General features: G+C 45.7%; 1 protein-coding gene across 1 annotated transcript in view; it reads right to left on the bottom strand.

Annotated features, from left to right (window-relative positions):
- The window catches only part of LOC111972939 (semaphorin-5B-like), a 207,170-nt gene that overhangs the window by 67,115 nt on the left and 121,223 nt on the right, over positions 1-18,832 (bottom strand). Inside the window, 1 exon segment of the mRNA XM_070447995.1 lies at positions 4,146-4,168. Coding sequence (XP_070304096.1) covers positions 4,146-4,168 — 23 coding nt within the window.

The raw sequence follows: 18,832 nt of genomic DNA, 5'->3' as shown, positions 1-18,832 counted from the left end.
GTCATGTTTTGTCATTGATCATCATGTCTTGTCCTGTGCTTCCCTCTGCTGGTCTATTAGGTTCTTTCCCTCTTTCATATCTCTCTCTCTCCCCCTCCCTCTCTCCCTCTCTCGCTCTCTCTCTCTATCGTTCCGTTCCTGCTCCCAGCTGTTTCTCATTCTCCTAACTACCAATTTACTCTTTCACACCTGTCCCTATTTGTCCTCTGATTAGAGTCCCTATTTCTCCCTCTGGTTTTCCGCTTCTGTCCTTGTCGGATCTTGTTTGATGTTTGCTGTTCTGTGTCCTTGTTCCGCCCTGTCGTGTTTTTGCCTTCTTCAGCTGCTGCGTGTGAGCAGGTGTCTTTGTCAGCTACGGCCTGTGCCTTCCTGACGAACGACTGCAGTCTGTGGTCGCGTCTCCAGTCGTTCCTCTCTACTGACGAGAGGATTTCAGTTCCTTTTTGGATTACCTAGGATAATATCCAGGAATATCTTTGTTTGTTAAAGACTGGAATAAAGACTCTGTTTCTATTAAGTCGCTTTTGGGTCCTCATTCACCAGCATAACAGAAGATCCGACCAAGAATGGACCCACGACTACGGATTCTCGCAACACTGCCGTCGAGATCCAGGAGCAATGCTCGGCAGACACGAGCAGGAATTGTCCTGCTGCTCGTACATGCCGTTGAGACCCTGTCCGCTCAGGTCTCCGATCTCTCAGGACAGTTTCAGAGTCTTCGTCTCGTGCCACCAGCTACTTCCTGGTCTTCCGACGGTCTTCCGGAACCTAGGTTAATAACCCACCATGTTACTCTGGGCAGCCCACTGAGTGTCGCTCCTTTCTCACCCAGTGTGATATTGTGTTCTCTCTCCAGCCCAACACATACTCAAGAGAGAGAGCTCGGATCGCTTACGTCATATCACTCCTTACTGGTCGGGCTCGGGAGTGGGGCACAGCTATCTGCGGGAGCAAGGCTGAGTGTTCTAACGTTTATCAGAACTTTAAAGAGGAGATGATACGGGTTTTTGATCGTTCCGTTTTTGGGAAGGAGGCTTCCAGGGCCCTGGCTTCCCTATGTCAAGGTGATCGCAGTCCATACAGGATTACTCTATAGGTTTCGCACTCTTGCTGCATCCATGTACTGGAACAAGCCAGGTTCGCTCGCTCGTGTTTTCTTGGAGGGACTCCACGCTGAGGTTAGGATGAGATTCTCTCCGGAGGTTCCTTCCAGCGTCGACTCTTTGATTGCACTCGCCATCCGCATAGAACGACGGGTAGGATCTCGTCACCGAGCTCGTGGAAGAGAGCTCGCGTTAACGGTGTTTCCCCTCTCCGCATCTCAACCCATCTCCTCCCACCGGCTCAGAGACTGAGCCCATGCAGCTGGGAGGTATTCGCATCTCGACTTAAGGCGAGGGAACGAGAATCACACAACCGCCTTTGCCTCTATTGCGGTTCTGCTGGACATTTTGTCATGTCATGTCCAGTAAAAAGCCAGAGCTCATCAGATAAAGCGGAGGGCTACTGGTGAGCGCTACTACTTCAGGTCTCTCCATCAAGATCCTGTACTACCTTGTCGTCCATCTACGCTGGACCGGTTCGGCTGCTTCCTGCAGTGCCTTGATTAGCTCTGGGGCTGAGGGTTGTTTTATGGACGAAGCATGGGCTCGGAAACATGACATTCCTCTCAGACAGTTAGGAAGCCCACGCCCATGTTCGCCCTTAAGTGGTAGTCTCTCTCCCCAGTAATCAGATGTGGAGACATACCTTTAACCCTCACAGTATCTGGTAACCACAGTGAGACCATTTCCTTTTTGATTTTTCGTTCACCTTTTACTCCTGTTGTTTTGGGTCATCCCTGGCTAGTATGTCATTATCTTCTATTAATTGGTCTAGTAATTCTATCCTATCCTGGAACGTTTTCTTGTCATGTGAAGGTGTTAATGTCTGCTATCCCTCCTGTTTCTTCTGTCCCCTCTACTCAGGAGGAACCGGTGGTGATTTGACAGGAGTGCCGGAGGAATACTCATGATCTACGCACGTCTTCAGTCGGTCCAGAGCAACTCCTCTCCCTCCTCACCGGTCTATGATTGTTGTATTGATCTCCTTCCGGGGGACCACTCCCCCTCGGGGTAGATATACTCTCTGTCGTCTCTCCGAACGTGAGCTCTCGAGATTATCTGTCTGATTTCTCATCGACCCAGGATACCTGGATCTTCTTCTCTCCGGCACAGGAGCGAGGGTTTTTCTGCCAAGAAGCAGCTAGGCATTGTGTATTTATTCAGAAGAGGAAAGCACTTCCTCGCGTTATATGAATCTTCTCTCACAGGTAATGTCATTCGCTCCGCATGATACCACGGCTTTCCCTCACTTACTCAGACAATATATTGATCCAGCCTTTCTTGGGAAGATCTCTTGGCAGGGAGCCAGGTTTCTTACTTCAAGTTCTGACCTATTCACTTCTAGTACAGAGAATATGCATATTCTACGAATCTGGGCACTGAAAGACTAATTAGCTCCAGTCTCGTATCTAGCGTTATCGAGAGGGGACGGAGGTACTCATCGTGGATATACGAAAACTAAATATAACACTCACTGTTCTGGCCTAGTCCTGAGCGATCAAGATATTAACCAAGTATCTAATCATCCCCATATCATGGTTCCCTGTCTACAAGCTTTCACGACGAGCAAATTATCATCCTAGCACATCACCACCTGTCTATCTTTCAGGCCAACATAGCTTCCAATCGTATAAGAACACTCCGTACCTACTCTCCGAACATCCTGCTAATCACATCTTTTTGAGTGTCTTCGTCTTTAATCAGCGTATCAGACACCTATATACACTGATTTATTGTCAACAGCGTCACTCCGAAGATTTCAGTTCAGCTAAAAACAATATCTCCAAAGAACGTTTACTGGCCAGCGCACTTTTTTGTATGAGAATGTCCTCTACGATGCAAAGGCTGAGAGAAAGATCTGCTGCGTCACATTGTAATCGTTGCTCCCTAGCCTCAACAGATTCTCCTCCTCTGTTCTCTGATTATTTAACTCGTCTGCACAGGGACAGTTCAGCCCATCATGTTAGTTATCCCCCGCTAAGTCCAGTACAGTCCAAGCCCGATTGCTTGCGTCCCTCTGCTCTCCCAACAAGAGTCAACATTCGACTGAAGTCGCAGTTCTCGATGCGCTCTTTTCTTCTCGAGATTATCCAGCTAATTTCTTAATCCAGCCTGGTCTCAATCTCAGACATCCCTGTCTTCTGTTTCAATTAGTGCCTATCATTATTTTAATATCTCAATGTGTGCTCAGAGCACGCTCTTTCTTCAAGACGCTCTTTACGTCTGTCAAAGACTTAATAAGACATGGAGTCATCTGGCGGTTATACTGAAGCAGTAGCAAGTTCCGCTTTCTGCCCAGGGAGCTTTTGAATCTCTCCAAGAACTGTTTTACATGCCTATGCCTCCTATCCTTGTGGTTATCTCCTGACATGTCCACTTAAAACAATTCATTGCTCGAGCCAGGGTTGACGCTTCAGAGGTGGCGCGTGGGGGAGCCATTTCTGTTCCCCACGCTTCCATTCTTGACGATAAGGTCTCATCCTTGCGCTTACTTTCTCATCGCTGTCTGCCATCGGAAGCAACTATTGATGTGTAATAGCAAAGAAAATAAGTGCCTTGGTAACCGCGAATGCCTCGCGATCCGGCAGTCTAGCCAGAGAGGGGCGTAATATGGCCGACAGTGAGGTTGGAGGGGCGACCGATCCCTTTTGTCGTTTGGACTGACCATAAGAACCTTGAGTACATCCGCTTCTGTGGTAGTTATACCCAAACGATTAATGCACGTCAGCTCGGTTTTGTGGGCGTTTGTTTTTCTTGCTCGATTTCGAAAGTTGCTTAGATTTCCTTCGCCCGGGAAATGAAGAACACCAATGTAATTTGAACCGTGGATTGCACTTTATTCCCGTCTCTTTAGTTCTTCCTGTGGCTTATGGTAGTCAATTAACCGACCCCGAGGGGATTCTCCCTGCATGCGTGTTGTCGGTGTTGACTGTCTGAGGGGAATGAAACAGGACTAAAGTAGGCAACACAATCACTCACCACTTGAACAGTCGCAATCGCGCGCTTTTCTGATAAGCGCTTCTCTTTCGTTCTGTCCTCTACTCGTCTGGCTGTTCTTCAGTGGGCTCATTCTGCCAATTTAGCTGGGCCACCCCGCGCGTTGCGTGCCAGGGGTACGCCACTGCCTACTACTCCAGCGGTTTGTTGGTGGTTTGCTGTCGTATCATGCATGACTGGCGCGGAACGACGCCGCCGTCTTCGTGGTCCTGCCCTTATTCGAAACTTAGCGCGAAACAGACTATGTCGAGGTACACTCTCCTCCTGTCCTAAGATGGACCATCTGTTCACCGGTCGTTCGTCAGACACGCTAGACCGCTATTTCTTGGCTGTCTTCGGCCACCCGCTTTTTCTCCACTGCCCAATTGCATTTTTTTTTTAACCGCATGTTTTGGGTTTAATTACGAATGCTGCACCAGGAGACTGGTCTTGCTGCTCAGTGCTGGGGCACACACACACAAACACACACACTTGGCTATCAGAGCAGCATTTTGTATGGGAGCCTGAGAGATGGCCCTCTCTCTCTCATGTTTGTTACTGTGTCTAGGTCTCACTAAAAATAGCTGTGGTGCTGCTGGCCTAACCCTAGTGCTGGGAGAGAGAGAGGCTGGAGTTGGCACGGACTAGGGCCAGCTTATACCCCCACTGTGTCACTTGCCTCCCTCCTCTCTCCCCTCCTCTCCCCTCCTCCTCTCCTCTAATCTCTTACAGTGAATGGCGGTCCTCTTTGCGCACTGGAGAAAAAGTCTGCCATTCGGGTTCTCTATCGAGTATTGACTTTAAGACGGATCATCCATAACACACAACACAACCACATCGACCGACACATTGTCATGCACAACAGGGCTAGGGGATACTACAGAGACCACATCGTGGTATGAAAACAGATACCCCAAGACTGGAATCTGGACACAGATTAAAGTGTCCAAAAGCATCAGAAAGAAAAGGAAAGAGAGTAAYGAAGAAAGAGACAAATTGATTAGTGAAATAAATCGATATTTAGCTCATTGAGAGAGAGGAGTAAGCTAGCCGTGTCTGTGTCACAAAAGCAAACTATTCACTACGTATTGCACTACTTTTGAACAGAGCCCAATGGACCCTGGTCAAAAGTAGTGCACTATATAGGGAATAGGTTGCCATTTGGGATGCAGAAGATGTGTCTGCTGTCCCTGAGATGAGGCTGGGTGTTATCTCTCTGTTCTGAGAGACTCTTTAATTAACCTTGCTCATACTGCACTGAACAGAGAGGGAGAGAACGGAGAGAGAGAGAGCGAGAGGTGGGAGGGGGAGAAAGATACAGAAAGAGAAAGGGTGGGGGAGAAAGAGAGAATGAGGGAAAGAGATAGAGAGAGATGGAGAGTGAAAAATGAGAGAGAAAGAATGAAAGAGAGAGAGGGAGAGAGAGAAAGAATGAAAGAGAGAGAGGGAGAGAGAGAAATGAGCTGAGAGAGAGAAAGCTGCAGTCTGTCATGTAGGCCAGCCAGCCATACTGACACACTGTGATGAAATTAGACAACTAGAACAGTTTAAACTCACAACCGATAAGAGCTTGGGCCTCAAATGGAAAAAAAAAAACAGAAGCTTTTTATTAGCCTCATATAAAGGCGTTACTCTACCACCATGACAGTCAACAAGCACTTCAAATACCATCCCGCATACCCCCGCGCTAGCATTGCTGAGATGACGTGATTCAAAACACTCACACATTCACACCCCTCCTTCCACTGCCGTAGCTCTGTTTGTCTCAATGGGAGGTTGGTGTGTGATGGATGCCTATGTGGTGAATCATCGTTCAGGTCATTACCATCTTTTCTCAGCGAGGCCCCATCTCCGAGGATCCCATCGGCTTAACCCCTGACCCCTCGCCCCTACCGCCACTCCCTCTCTTCACCCCGGTCTGGAACAAAGCCAGCTCAAAGACAGTCCTACTCTGAATACCACAGGGCCCATGCACTCCGAATACCAATACCACCATCACTCTACCCCCCAGCTGTGACAGGCACTCTGAGTGGGGTGACGGTTGTACAATTCCTGCCTGCCCGGGCTGGGCTGGATGGAGCGGTTTGTACTGTATGTCTGTCTGTGAGCAGGCCCGTAGGGCCTCAAGGCAGTGGTGGAATGAGGTCACAGTGTAGAGGCTTGAACCTGTGTTACAGTTCCAACTACAAGTGTTCATTTAGAAATAATGATATATGACATAGTGATGAGGAGAGGTGGAGGACATGTCAATATCACTATTCATGTCCAATACAAAGTATTCTAGACCAGTTTCCTAATCCTGTTATATGAGTTTGACATTACATTTTGGATGATTTTTTGTTAAATTGAGCTACTGACATTTTAAAGTAAGACTAACAGAAGAAACATAATTCCAACAAGTAATTTACTCGACATGCCAGTTTGATGAGAACTATAACACATTGGTTTGAGGAATAGAAAAGGCCATTGCTAAAAAAACGAAATGAAGTTAAATTAAGTCTAAATGAAGTCAATTATTCCAGACCTGGACTGATTTGCTGATAAATTGCGGCAGCACTCTCAGATGCATCTCCTCTATTAGTAGGGCCAACAACAATGATGTGCCTCCAACGACACTGTCTATTTACCCTCAAACCCAAGTGTGACACCTCATTTCTCCAACTTTGCRACTTTTGGAGGCAATAAGTATTCTGCCCTCGGCAACCCGCTAAAGAAAAAAATCATGGATTTTTCATGTGCAAATAAAATAGCTGAAAGTACAYTTAGTGAGAGGATGGAGGATTCATCACTTTTACAGCCGAGAAATTATGTTTGGGAGGGAAATTAATTCTATTTTTACAGAGGAAGTAATAAATGCTAATGAAACAAACCGCTAACAGTGAACTAGACAGTTAAAGAGATGGGAAATGGCTCTTCCTTAAACATGGATGGCACTCTGTAGATAAGACTGTCGTTCAGTGACATTTGACAACAATCATGTTGACTATTAATTATGGTTTGTAAATATGAGGAATAAATGTGTRTGTAGAGGAGTGTTGACAAAAACTTACTCCAGGAATCAGGCAGAACTTCTTTATCAGCAGTAAGAGTTTATTCAAGCAATTGCAAGGGAGATCACTCTCAGGATAAACAGGAGGGMAACTCAAAAGTTACAGAGTCACACAGTCATTATACACTTATTTTACACAATGAGCTGCTTGCCTCTCCTAGCCTGCATGTCTAAGAGAAGGAAGTGATTTGTTTTTTAAAGCCTATTCAGTATGAAGAAGAATTTGGCATTGAGCTGGGCCTCTAGTGCCCAAAGGAGCCACCAGCAAATCACGCATTTGTGCGGTGTATGAAGAGGGTAGTGGACAGCTATGGAAAATTACCAGTTGATACAGTATATATGTATGTATGTATGTATGTATGTATGTATGTATGTATGTATGTATGTATATATATATATATATATATAGTACTTTTCAACTCAAGCATTTACTTAGCATTAGACTGTAACAGAACCATTTTTGCCACAACAGAACATATCAGTTGGTTTGCTTGGTTTTAGTAGGCTACGAGTACAGTATTTAGTACTACGATCACAACCACTGTGATAGCTTGGGACCATGCAGTGGACTGTATGTACATTGACTCTTGTGGACTTACCTTTGTACACGTACCTTCGTACCGATATAGACTCTACAAATGTATTTAGTGGACTGAGAATATATTTGCTGTTGAATCTATGTACTGCTAAATCTATTTCCCTCCCTATATCCTTGACTCAACCTCAAAATCTCTGTCGAACCTCTTCCTKCTTTGACGTGAAGAGTAGGGAACATTATTTGCATACTGATCTGTGATGAAAGTGTGGAGAGGAGGCAGAGATCATCCAGCTCTGTACAGCATGTTATAGCTGTACTCTGCTCTGCTCCAAGGTCCCCTCACTTCAATGGGCCAGCATCCCGTTCTGCTTCGTCCTGCTAAAGACTCTTACAGAGTACCCTATTCAGGCTCCAACCGACCCCCCTCCCCTCCATTGCCTCCATCCCATACTCCCTCCACTCCTCTCCTTCCTCCGTTCCCTTCTCCACTCCCCTCTTCATTCACCCTGTCCCCTGTCCACTCACCAGTCCCGCCCTCTCCCCCTGCCCTACTGACGGATGTGACAGGACTCTCAATGGCTCTGCCTCATTGTCTATGAACACTGATCCCTACACAAGAGGGCGCAGATACGCTCCCCTCCCCCGTGCACTCCTCCAGCCCTCCTCTGCTGCCCTCCTCCTCCCTGTGCTGTGACATCCAGCCATCTCCTCCTCCCTGAGTGTGTGTCTGTGTGTGCTCGTGTGTTTGTCCGTAAAGTAGACAATCTTTGAAGTYCCACAGCTGTTCTGACCCAATATGTACACAGGAGAGAGAGAGAGAGGGAGTGAGTGGGAGAGAGCGATGCGGAGAGAGAYAAATGGAGAAAGAGATAGAGGGGACAGTAAACCATCTGAGAACACCATTCTATCACCACTCCTGTACATCTGTAGCAACTCCCAGCTCCCTCAGCATCCTTGTGAAGGGGGCTAGGGGCAGTATCCTATCCAGTAAGAGTGGGTGAATGATGACTTTAATCTGTGAGTGTGGTGCACAATAGCTCCTCTCTGCCCCAGTGGTGGCTCCTACAGTCTCCTACAGGCCATTACTCTACATCAGAGGAGAGATGAGGCAGAAACAGGCCGGCTGGGCCGTCTCCTTGATTAGCTGCACCATCTTGGATATCATCCCCTACAGCACACACACATACACTCGCAAAGCACCACACCGCACGCGACTCTTCTCACAGACACACGACACCACACACACACACACAACACACACACGATGACAACACACACACCACACACACACCACACACACACACACACACACACACACACACACACACACACACACACACACACCACACACACACACAACACCGACACACACCAAACCCACACACACACACCAACACGCCTGGTCCTCTGTGAGACATTAGCAGATGACTTGTCCCTATCTGGCTCTGTAGGCACAGATTATCCTCCCATTCTGACAAAGACCACATCAATTATTCAATCTCTTTTGAAATTGCAGCAGGAAAATGTGATCATGAGTCTGGATGAATGATATCAGGCGTGACTCAATCAAACTCCGGGTACAGCTGGACAGGCTGGAGCTGGGGACTGGAGCTGGGCCTGGGAGCTGGGGGCTGGAGCGTGGGGGCAGAGGAGCTGGGGAGCCAGGGCTGGCTTGGGCTGGAGCCTGGGGCTGGAAGCTGGGAGGAGCTGGGGCAGGAGCTGGGGCTGGAGTGGGGCAGGGCTGGGGCAAGTGAAGCTGGGCTGGAAGCTGGGGCCAGGAGCTGGGGCAGGAGCTGGGGCAGGAGCTGGGGCTGGAGCTGGGGCTGGAGCTGGGGCAGGAGCTGGGGCAGGAGCTGGGGCTGGAGCTGGGGCTGGAGCTAGGTGCTTTACTTCTGAGGACAACTGCAGGGTGTGAACATCTAATTAGGGAATCTCAAGACACACATACATGTAATGCATCAGCCATATTTTGACCCTCCTCTACTGTCTTTATAATACCAGACTGCCCACTGTCCACTGTCATAATGTACAGTTGTTTGTGATGGGCATTGTTGATGAGGACACCAGAAAGTGAATAATATAACTCCAAAATACACCGTATGGCTATGGGCAAGACTTACACCAACGCAATTCATATTTGTGCCTGTGAAAGACTGGATTCCTACCTACATGTACATAGTACTTCAATCAATCACCTAACCAAACCTACATGTACATAGTACTTCAATCAATCACCTAACCAAACCTACATGTACATTAGTACTTCAATCAATCACCTAACCAAACCTACATGTTAACATAGTACTTCAATCAATCACCTAACCAAACCTACATGTACATATTACCTCAATCAATKATCCCAACAACCTCGCACCCCAGTACACTGACTCTGTACTCCTTGTATATATCCAAGTTATTTTTATTTTGTGTTAATATATTGTTTTAGTCTATTTGCTCATTTTCTTACTTTTTAACTGTATTGTTGGAAAAGGGCTCATAAGTAAGCATTTCACGGTAAAGTCTACAGTTGTTGTATTCGGCGCATGTGACATTTATTTTATTTGGATTTGATACCTTTCAGTCTTTGCATCTTCATGTCAAGATGTTTTCAAACAACAAGCTTTCATTTTGTTCTTCTCCGTCCTTCAACAAACTACTTCAAGAAGTTTAAATAAGTAAGTAAATCTAAACAAGAGAAAATAATTTATTTTCCTTCTCGAGCCTAAAGAGTTTCCCACAAACCTCTGTTGACTAGGGAGTTTTATGAGAAAACATCCTGTTGTTTGGGMAAGATATAGTTCAGAGGTCACCTCTACTCCCCTGACCTTGGTCCTCAAAGCCCAAAACAATGCATCCTGGGACAGAACAATACCAGCAAGTCAAACAAGGCTTTCCCCCAATGACCGACAACAGCTTTCAGCTTCCTTATGACTCAGTCAGTCACATCTGATTCTATAAGGCCAGAGCTCTTTCTCAATTAATCTTTCCTCAATTCCACGCATCTTCTTGCATCACCTCTTCCCAAAAGGCATTGTAGGAGAAGGTCTGTGGGAAGGGACCTTGGACCTTCAATACAGTTGGGAAGGTTAGAAAGAGTAAGTGAGGAATTGTGGAAAGATMAATTGAGAAAGAGCCCTGGTGTTTGGGAAGAGCCATGGGACATACCGTTGGCCAACTGGGGCCAAACTGGTCTGGGTCCAGCAAATTGAGAGTCCTCTCTAGCTTCTTTAAACAGGACCTTGTTAATGACTGGTCTGAGGACAGATCTGGGTCTCAGCAGTGCACAAGGTTACCCGTTTCTCAAGATGCTCTAAAACATTATCTGTAGAAACTGAAAAGTATTTTGTGGAAAATAAGGACAACAACAGAGAGAAATTGACCTGAATGGATTTCTTTCTCGCTACTCCCAAACAAAACGTCTGCCTGATATTTGGGATAATGGTTATTGAAATTGGGGCATTTGGGGGAGAGAATGGGCACACTACCCTGTATTTTTAAAAGGAAAGAGATAATCACAAAAAAACTCCCTGCAATACCTTCCTTACATTTACAGAGGAGGAAAACAATCATCAGAAATGGCAGCTGCTATGCTCTGCCGAACGGAAGAATGCAATTCAACATGAGAGCCACCGGGTCAGACTAAATGTGTGTCTTTCGGAGCTTAAAGAGACAGAAATACAAGTTGAACTAAACACTTTATTTACCGCTCTGAAGACTTCAACAGCCTTTCTCTCTCTCTCTCTCTTTCTCTTTCACTGCACTCTAATCATCTGAAWGAATGGTTCAGGTGGGTGAACAACATCTCTGAGGTATGCACCTCAGAATAGATCATCTCAGTTGCCATCCACATGTGTAAATATCATGTAGATACCCGACTCTCCAATTCAATATTTGTCATTACTTTTTATAATGCAAACAAATTCCCCTTGAGGAACATTCAAGAGATCAGACTAAACTGAACTAGAGAACACAAAACCCCAGTTGTCAAAAAAAAAAAGGAGATTAGGATAAAATAACTACCTTCCCCTCCATGTTTGGAAAAAAATCTCACTGGAATTTTCATTCCAGTCACGTGGGACAGAGTGACTCTTGACCCAAAAAGACACTCAGTGGACGATTGAGAGGACAAGCTGGCTGAAGAGTGAAGCTGAGAAAACAGTACGTCTTAGTTGGCCTGCAGTTTGACTTGGAAAACAAATTAACGTCCCCAAGGCTGTGCTATTAGCGGCATGGCAGGGCTAGGTTAAGGTACCCTGATGGGTTGAAGTATGTATTATCAATTTCAAGGAAGTTTGGTTGGAGAGAGAGATATAGAGAGCAAGTAGAGAAAGACTAAGATGGATAGTTTAGTTCTAGAGAGAGGACAGAGAGAGAGAGAGAGAGATGGAGGGGAGAGTTTCGTTCTAGAGAGAGAGTGAGAGAGAGGGGAGGGGAGAGGGGGAGAGAAAGAGGGGAGGGTAGGGGAGAGGGAGAGTTTAGTTCTAGAAAGAGAGAGATGTGGAATGAGTTATAGAGTTATAGAGGGATAGAGATGTAGAGGTATAGATGAATAAAGGGATGGTGATAGAGACAGATTGTGAGGTTGGTTCTGCTGGCTGTAGAGGGCTGTATCTCCCTCTGAACTGTATGCTCCGGCAGGCCCAGGCTGTTTACATTCCAACCCTGCGGAGCTCAACTATTACCTCTCACAAGGAAGCTCAGCTGGCCTAAACACACCTTCTCACCTCTCCTTTTCCCCCTCTCGCTCCATCTCACTCCATCTCCAACATCCAACCTTCATTCAAAAACCCTTCATCCCTCTCTCCCATCTCCCTTCATTTTCAACCCCCACTCACAAATCCTACATCCCTTTCTCCCGTCTCCCTCCATCTCCAACCTACATTCACAAACTCCTAATCTCCTCACCTCTTCTCCCATCTCCCACCTAGAATCACAAACCCCTCTCTCTATCCATGTCAGTGGAACGACATTCCCATCCCTGACTTCTCCTACACCAGTAGGCTATAGGGTCAAGTCAAGCCAGAAGATATCGCATGCTCTGTAACTCCCACTTACCACACTATACTGACATGTGGTTGTATGAAGACGACATTATACAGCCACTGTCATGCCCTARGTAACATGAAGGCAATGGTGTAAAGTACTTAAGTAAAAATACTTTAAAGTACTACTTAAGTAGTTTTTTGGCCTATTTATATTTTGACAACTTCACTACAATATAAGGAATTTAAAATTACTACATTTACTTTTGATACTTAAGCATATTTAAAACCAAATACTTTTAGACATTTACTCAAGTAGTATTTTACTGGGTGACTTTCACTTTTCTATTAAGATATCTATTAAGGTATATTTTCTATTAAGGTATCTTTACTTTTACTCAAGTAGGAGAATTGAGTACTTTTTCCACCACTGCATGAAGGAATGTGTGAGTGAGTGGGCTTTGAGCTACAAGCAGTGAGAAGACAAGGCAGAAAGTGTGGTATTCTTGGTAAAAATAAGCAAACTGACCAGACCATCACCTCAACGTGAAGCGACGGAAGCACAGACCAGACTTTCCAGATCAAAAGAAGACAAAAACTCTAAATACTGTACCTGCCTGTAGTACCTACACAGAGACATCTGGCCTATCTGAATGACATGCTCCAAAGGGAAACAAACACTAAAAAAGGAACGCAGATGAAGGAAACAGTCTCTCTCTGTCGCTCTCTCTCCCTCCCGCTTTCTGCTGTTTTATTGTTCCTGTGAGCAGGCCCACTGGTGGAGCAGGCAGTCTACATCACAGAAACATACTTTCAGCAGGGGCCAAGAGGACAGAGTGTGTGGGTGGGACTCAATCAGAAAATCACATTCCCCCTCACCCTACATAATCCACATATCCTCTCGGCCCCTACAGAGAGAGGGGGCGAGATGGAGAAGAGAGAAACACAGAAAGAGAGAAGCGGGGGGGGGGGGGGGGGGTGAGATACTTTCCAGGAGAAGAGAACTGACCGACAGTCTCAGATGTTCAGTGTCCTTGTTTTTTACCTGAGAAGGACACAGTGATCCCATCGGACGGTCCACCTCCTATGTGTGTGCGTGCATGTGTGTGTATGTGTTGTTTAGATGACAAAGGAGATCATTAATTTATATACCCCTCCACAACACCTACCAGCTCAGACTCTCTATACACACAGAGCTGAGAGCTCCAAGTGTGTGTGTGTGTGTGTGTGTGTGTGTGTGTGTGTGTGTGTGTGTGGTGTGGTTTTGTTGGGTGTGTGTGATGTGTGTGTGTTGTGTGTGTGTGTGTGTGTGTTGTGTGTGTGTGTGTGTGTGTGTGTGTGTGTGTGTGTGTGTGTGTGTGTGTGGGTGCATTCTATCGGTATCAGGGAAAATTCTTTAGATTTCTGCAGTTTGGCAGAAGTAGCTACTCCTCCATAAAGACAAGAGAGGCGGGCTATAAAATCCATTCAGACCTTTTGAAGGCATTCCATGGATGTGTCCTGTGCAGGTTAGGTGTCATGCTGGGTTAGGTGTGTGTTGGGCTGTCCAGAAGGCCAGATGGGGAATGCTTAGTTGGACTGTGGTGAAAGAAAGACTTCCCTCTCTTCTTCTTTCTCTCCCTCTCGCTCTTTCCTCTCCTCCCATCTCTCTCCCCTCCCTCCCTCTCTCTGTTCCTCTTTCTCACCTTCCCTCTCCCCCTCTCCCCTCCATGCTTGCCTGCCCACTAATGGCAATGACAGGTGTTCTCACAGGTGTCTGCTAGAATGGCCTGGGCATGCCCTCAAAGCCACAGAAGCATCCGTACTCCCCTCACCCCCCCACCCCACCCTAGCACAGCACAGGGAAGAGCTAGGTCTGTCCTACTGATCTCGCCTGCCAGGTGCTTCGTGTTTGGCATGGAGAGGTGAGCTCTGTCACTGTCTCTCTCTCTCCATTATAAAATCAAATAAACTTTTATTGGTCGTATACACATATTTTGCAGATGTTATTGCAGGTTCAGCGAAATGCATATATCTCTAGCTCCAAAAGTGAAGTAATACCTAACCATAGACAAAAATCGAGAAAAAAAAGGAAAACAAACAAATTAAGACATTTTAGAACGAGCAATGTCAGAGTCCCGAATATTACAAAATATACATACACCACCTTTCAAAAGTTTGGGGTCACTTAGAAATTATCTTGTTTTTGAAAGAAAAGCACATTTTCTTGTCCATTAAAATAACATCAAATTGATCAGAAATACAGTGTAGACATTGTTAATGTTGTAAATGACTATTGTAGCTGGAAACTGCTGATTTTTTATGGAATATCTACATAGGCGTACAGAGGCCCATTATCAGCTACCATCACTCCTGTGTTCCCATGGCACGTTGTGTTAGCTAATCCAAGTTGATCATTTTAAAAGGCTAATTGATTATTAGAAAACCCTTTTGCAATTATGTTAGCACAGATGAAAACTCTTGTTCTGATTAAAGAAGCAAAAAAACTGGCCTTTAGACTAGTTGAGTATCTGGAGCATTAGCATTTGTGGGTTCAATAACAGGCTCAAAATGGCTAGAAACAAAGAACTTTCTTCTGAAACTTGTCAGTCTATTCTTGTTCTGAGAACCCATGAAGCTATTCCATCCGAGAAATTGCCAAGAAACTGAAGATCTCGTACAACGCTGGTTGCATGTTAATATGCTCCCTTCACAAGAACACGCGCAAACTGGCTTAAACTAGAATATGAAAGAGGAGTGGGAGGCCCCGTGCACAACTTGAGCAAAGGACAAGACAATTAGAGTGTCTAGTTTGAGAAACAGAACTTTCTTCTGAAGAACTTGTTAGTCTATTCTTGTTCTGAGAAATGAAGGCTATTCCATGAGAGAAATTGCCAAGAAACTGAAGATCTCGTACAACGCTGTGTACTACTGTCAAGCCCTGATCTGTTTCACCTGTCCTTGTGCTTGTCTCCACCCCCTCCAGGTGTCGCTTATTATTTTTCTTTATTTTTACTATTTTCTACATTGTAGAATAATAGTGAAGACATCAACACTTTGAAATAACACAAATGGATTCATATAGTAACCGAAAAAGTGTTAAACAAATTCAAAGTAGCCACCCTTTGCCTTGATGACAGCTTTGCACACTCTTGGCATTCTCTCAACCAGCTTCATGAGGTAGTTACCTGGAATGCATTTCAATTAACAGGTGTGCCTTGTTAAAAGTTAATTTGTGGAATTTCTTTCCTTCTTAATGCATTTGATCCAATCAGTATACAGAAGATAGCCCTATTTGGTAAAAGACCAAGTTCATATTACGACAAGAACAGCTCAAATAAGCAAAGAGAAATGACAGTCCATCATTAATTTAAGACATGAAGGTCAGTCAATGCGGAAAATTTCAAGAACTTTGAAAGTTTCTTCAAGTGCAGTTGCAAAAAACATAAAATACAATAGTATTTGTCACATGCGCCGAATACACAGATGTAGACGTTACAGTGAAATGCTTATTTACAAGCCCTTAACCAACAKTGTAGATTYAGAAAATACCTAAAAAGAAAAAAAGTAATAAGAATAACAAATAATTAAAGAGCAGCAGTAAATAACAATAGCAGGGCTATATACAAGGGGTACCGGTACAGAGTCAATGTGCGGAGGCACCGATGTCGAGGTAATTGAGGTAATATGTACATGTAGGTAGAGTTATTAAAGTGACTATACATAGATAATAACAGAGAGTAGCAACAGCGTAGAAGGGGGGGTGGGCAATGCATAGTCTGGGTAGCCATTTGGTTAGATGTTTTGGGGTAGAAGATGTTTAGAAGCCTCTTGGACCTGGACTTGGCTCTCTAGTACCGCTTGCCGTTTGGTAGCAGAGAGAACAGTCCATGACTAGGGTGGCTGGAGTCTTTGACAATTTTTAGGGCCTTCCTCTGACACCGCCTGGTWTAGAGGTTTAGAGGAAGCTTGGCCCCGTTGATGTACTGGGCCGTACCCTCTAACCTCTGTAGTGCCTTGCGGTCGGAYGCCGAGCAGTTGCCATACCAGGCAGTGATACGACCTTCAGGATGCTCTCGATGGTGCAGCTGTAAAACCTTTTGAGGATCTGAGGACCCATGCCAAAMGTTTTCAGTCTCCTGAGGGGGAATAGGTTTTGTCATGCCCTCTTCACYACTGTCTTGGTGTGCTTGGACCATGTTAGTGTGTAGGTGATGTGGACGCCAAGGAACTTGAAGCTCTCAACCTGCTCCACTACAGCCCCGTCGATGAGAATGGGGACGTGCTCGGTCCTCCTTTTCCTGTAGTCCACAATCATCTCCTTTGTCTTGATCATGTTGAGGGAGAGGTTGTTGTCCTTGCATCACACGGTCAGTTCTCTGATCTCCTCCCTATAGGCTGTCTCATCGTTGTCTGTGATCAGGCTTACCACTGTTGTGTCATCAGCAAACTTAATGATGGTGTTGGAGTCGTGCCTGGCAGGGCAGTCATGAGTGAACAGGGAGTACGGGAAGGGACTGAGCACGCACCCCTGAGGGGCCCCTGTGTTGAGGATCAGCGTGGCGGATGTGTTGTTACCTACCCTTACCACCTTGGGGCGGCCCGTCAGGAAGTCCAGGATCCAGTTGCAGAGAGAGGTGTTTAGTCCCAGGGTCCTTAGCTTAGTGATGAGCTTTGAAGGCACTATGGTGTTGAACGCTGATCTGTAGTCAATTAATAGCATTCTCACATAGGTGTTCCTTTTGTCCAGATGCAATAGAGATTGCYTCATCTGTGGATCTGTATGCAAATTAAAATGGGTTGAGGGTTTCTGGGATAATGGTGTTGATGTGAGCCATGACRAGCCTTTCAAAGCATTTCATGGCTACAGACGTGAGTAGTCATTTAAGCAGGTTACCTTCATGTTCTTGGGCACAGGCACTATGGTGGTCTGCTTCAAACATGTTGGTATTACAGACTCGGACAGGGAGAGGTTGAAAATGTCAGTGAAGACACTTGCCAGTTGGTCAGTGCATGCTCGGAGTACAAGTCCTGGTAATCCATCTGGCCCTGCAGCCTTGTGAATGTTTACCTGTTTAAAGGTCTTACTCATATCGGCTGCAGAGAGCATGATCACACAATCCTTCAGAACAGTTGGTGCTTTCATGCATGTTTCAGTGTTATTTGCCTCGAATCGATCATAGAACTAGTTTAGCTCGTCTGGTAGGCTCGTGTCAGTGAGCAGCTCTCGTCTGTGCTTCCCTTTGTAGTCTGTAATGGTTTGCAAGTGCCTGCCACATCCGACGAGCTTCAGAGCCGACGTAGTACGATTTGATCTTAGTCCTGTATTGACGCTATGCCTGTTTGATGGTTCGTCGGAGGGCATAGCGGGATTTCTTATAAACTTCCAGGTTAGAGTCGCGCCCCTTGAAAGCGCCAACTCTAGCCTTTAGCTCAGTGCGGATGTTGCCTGTAATCAATGGCTTCTGGTTGGGATATGTACGTACAGTCACTGTGGGGACGACGTCATCGATGCACTTATTGATGAAGCCAATGACTGATGTGYTGTCCTCCTCAATGCCATCGGAGGATTCCCGGAACATATTCCAGTCTGTGCTAGCAAAACAGTCCTGTAAATTCGCATCTGCTTAATCTGACCACTTTTTTATTGATCTAGTCACTGGTGCTTCCTGCTTAAATGTATGCTTGTAAGCAGGAATCAGGAGAATAGAACTATGGTCAGATTTGCCAAATGGAGGGCGAGGAAGAGCTTTGTATGTGTCTCTGTGTGTGGAGTAAAGGTGGTCCAGAGTTTTTTTTCCTCTGGTTGCACATTTAACATGCTGATAGAAATTTAGTAAGATAGATTTAAGTTTCCRTGCATTAAAGTCCCCTGCTACTAGGAGCGCCGCCTCTGGGTGAGCGTTTTCTTGTTWGCTTATGGTGGAATACAGCTCATTCATTGCTGTCTTAGTGCCAGCCTCTGACTGTGGTGGTATGTAAATAGCTACGAAAAATACAGATTAAACTCTATGTAGGTAGTGTGGTCTACAGTTTATCATGAGATACTCTACCTCAGGCGAGCAACAGCTCGAGACTTCCTTAGATATCGTGCACCAGCTGTTATTTACAAAATACATAGTCCGCCGGCCCCTTGTCTTACCAGACGCCGCTGTTCTATCCTGCCGGTGCAGCGTATAACCTGCCAGCTGTATGTTGATAGTGT

Source organism: Salvelinus sp. IW2-2015, linkage group LG2, assembly GCF_002910315.2.
Source record: "Salvelinus sp. IW2-2015 linkage group LG2, ASM291031v2, whole genome shotgun sequence".
Lineage (NCBI taxonomy): Eukaryota > Metazoa > Chordata > Actinopteri > Salmoniformes > Salmonidae > Salvelinus > Salvelinus sp. IW2-2015.
The sequence above is the reverse complement of the archived record's forward strand: the minus strand, read 5'-3'. Positions and strand labels throughout refer to the sequence as shown.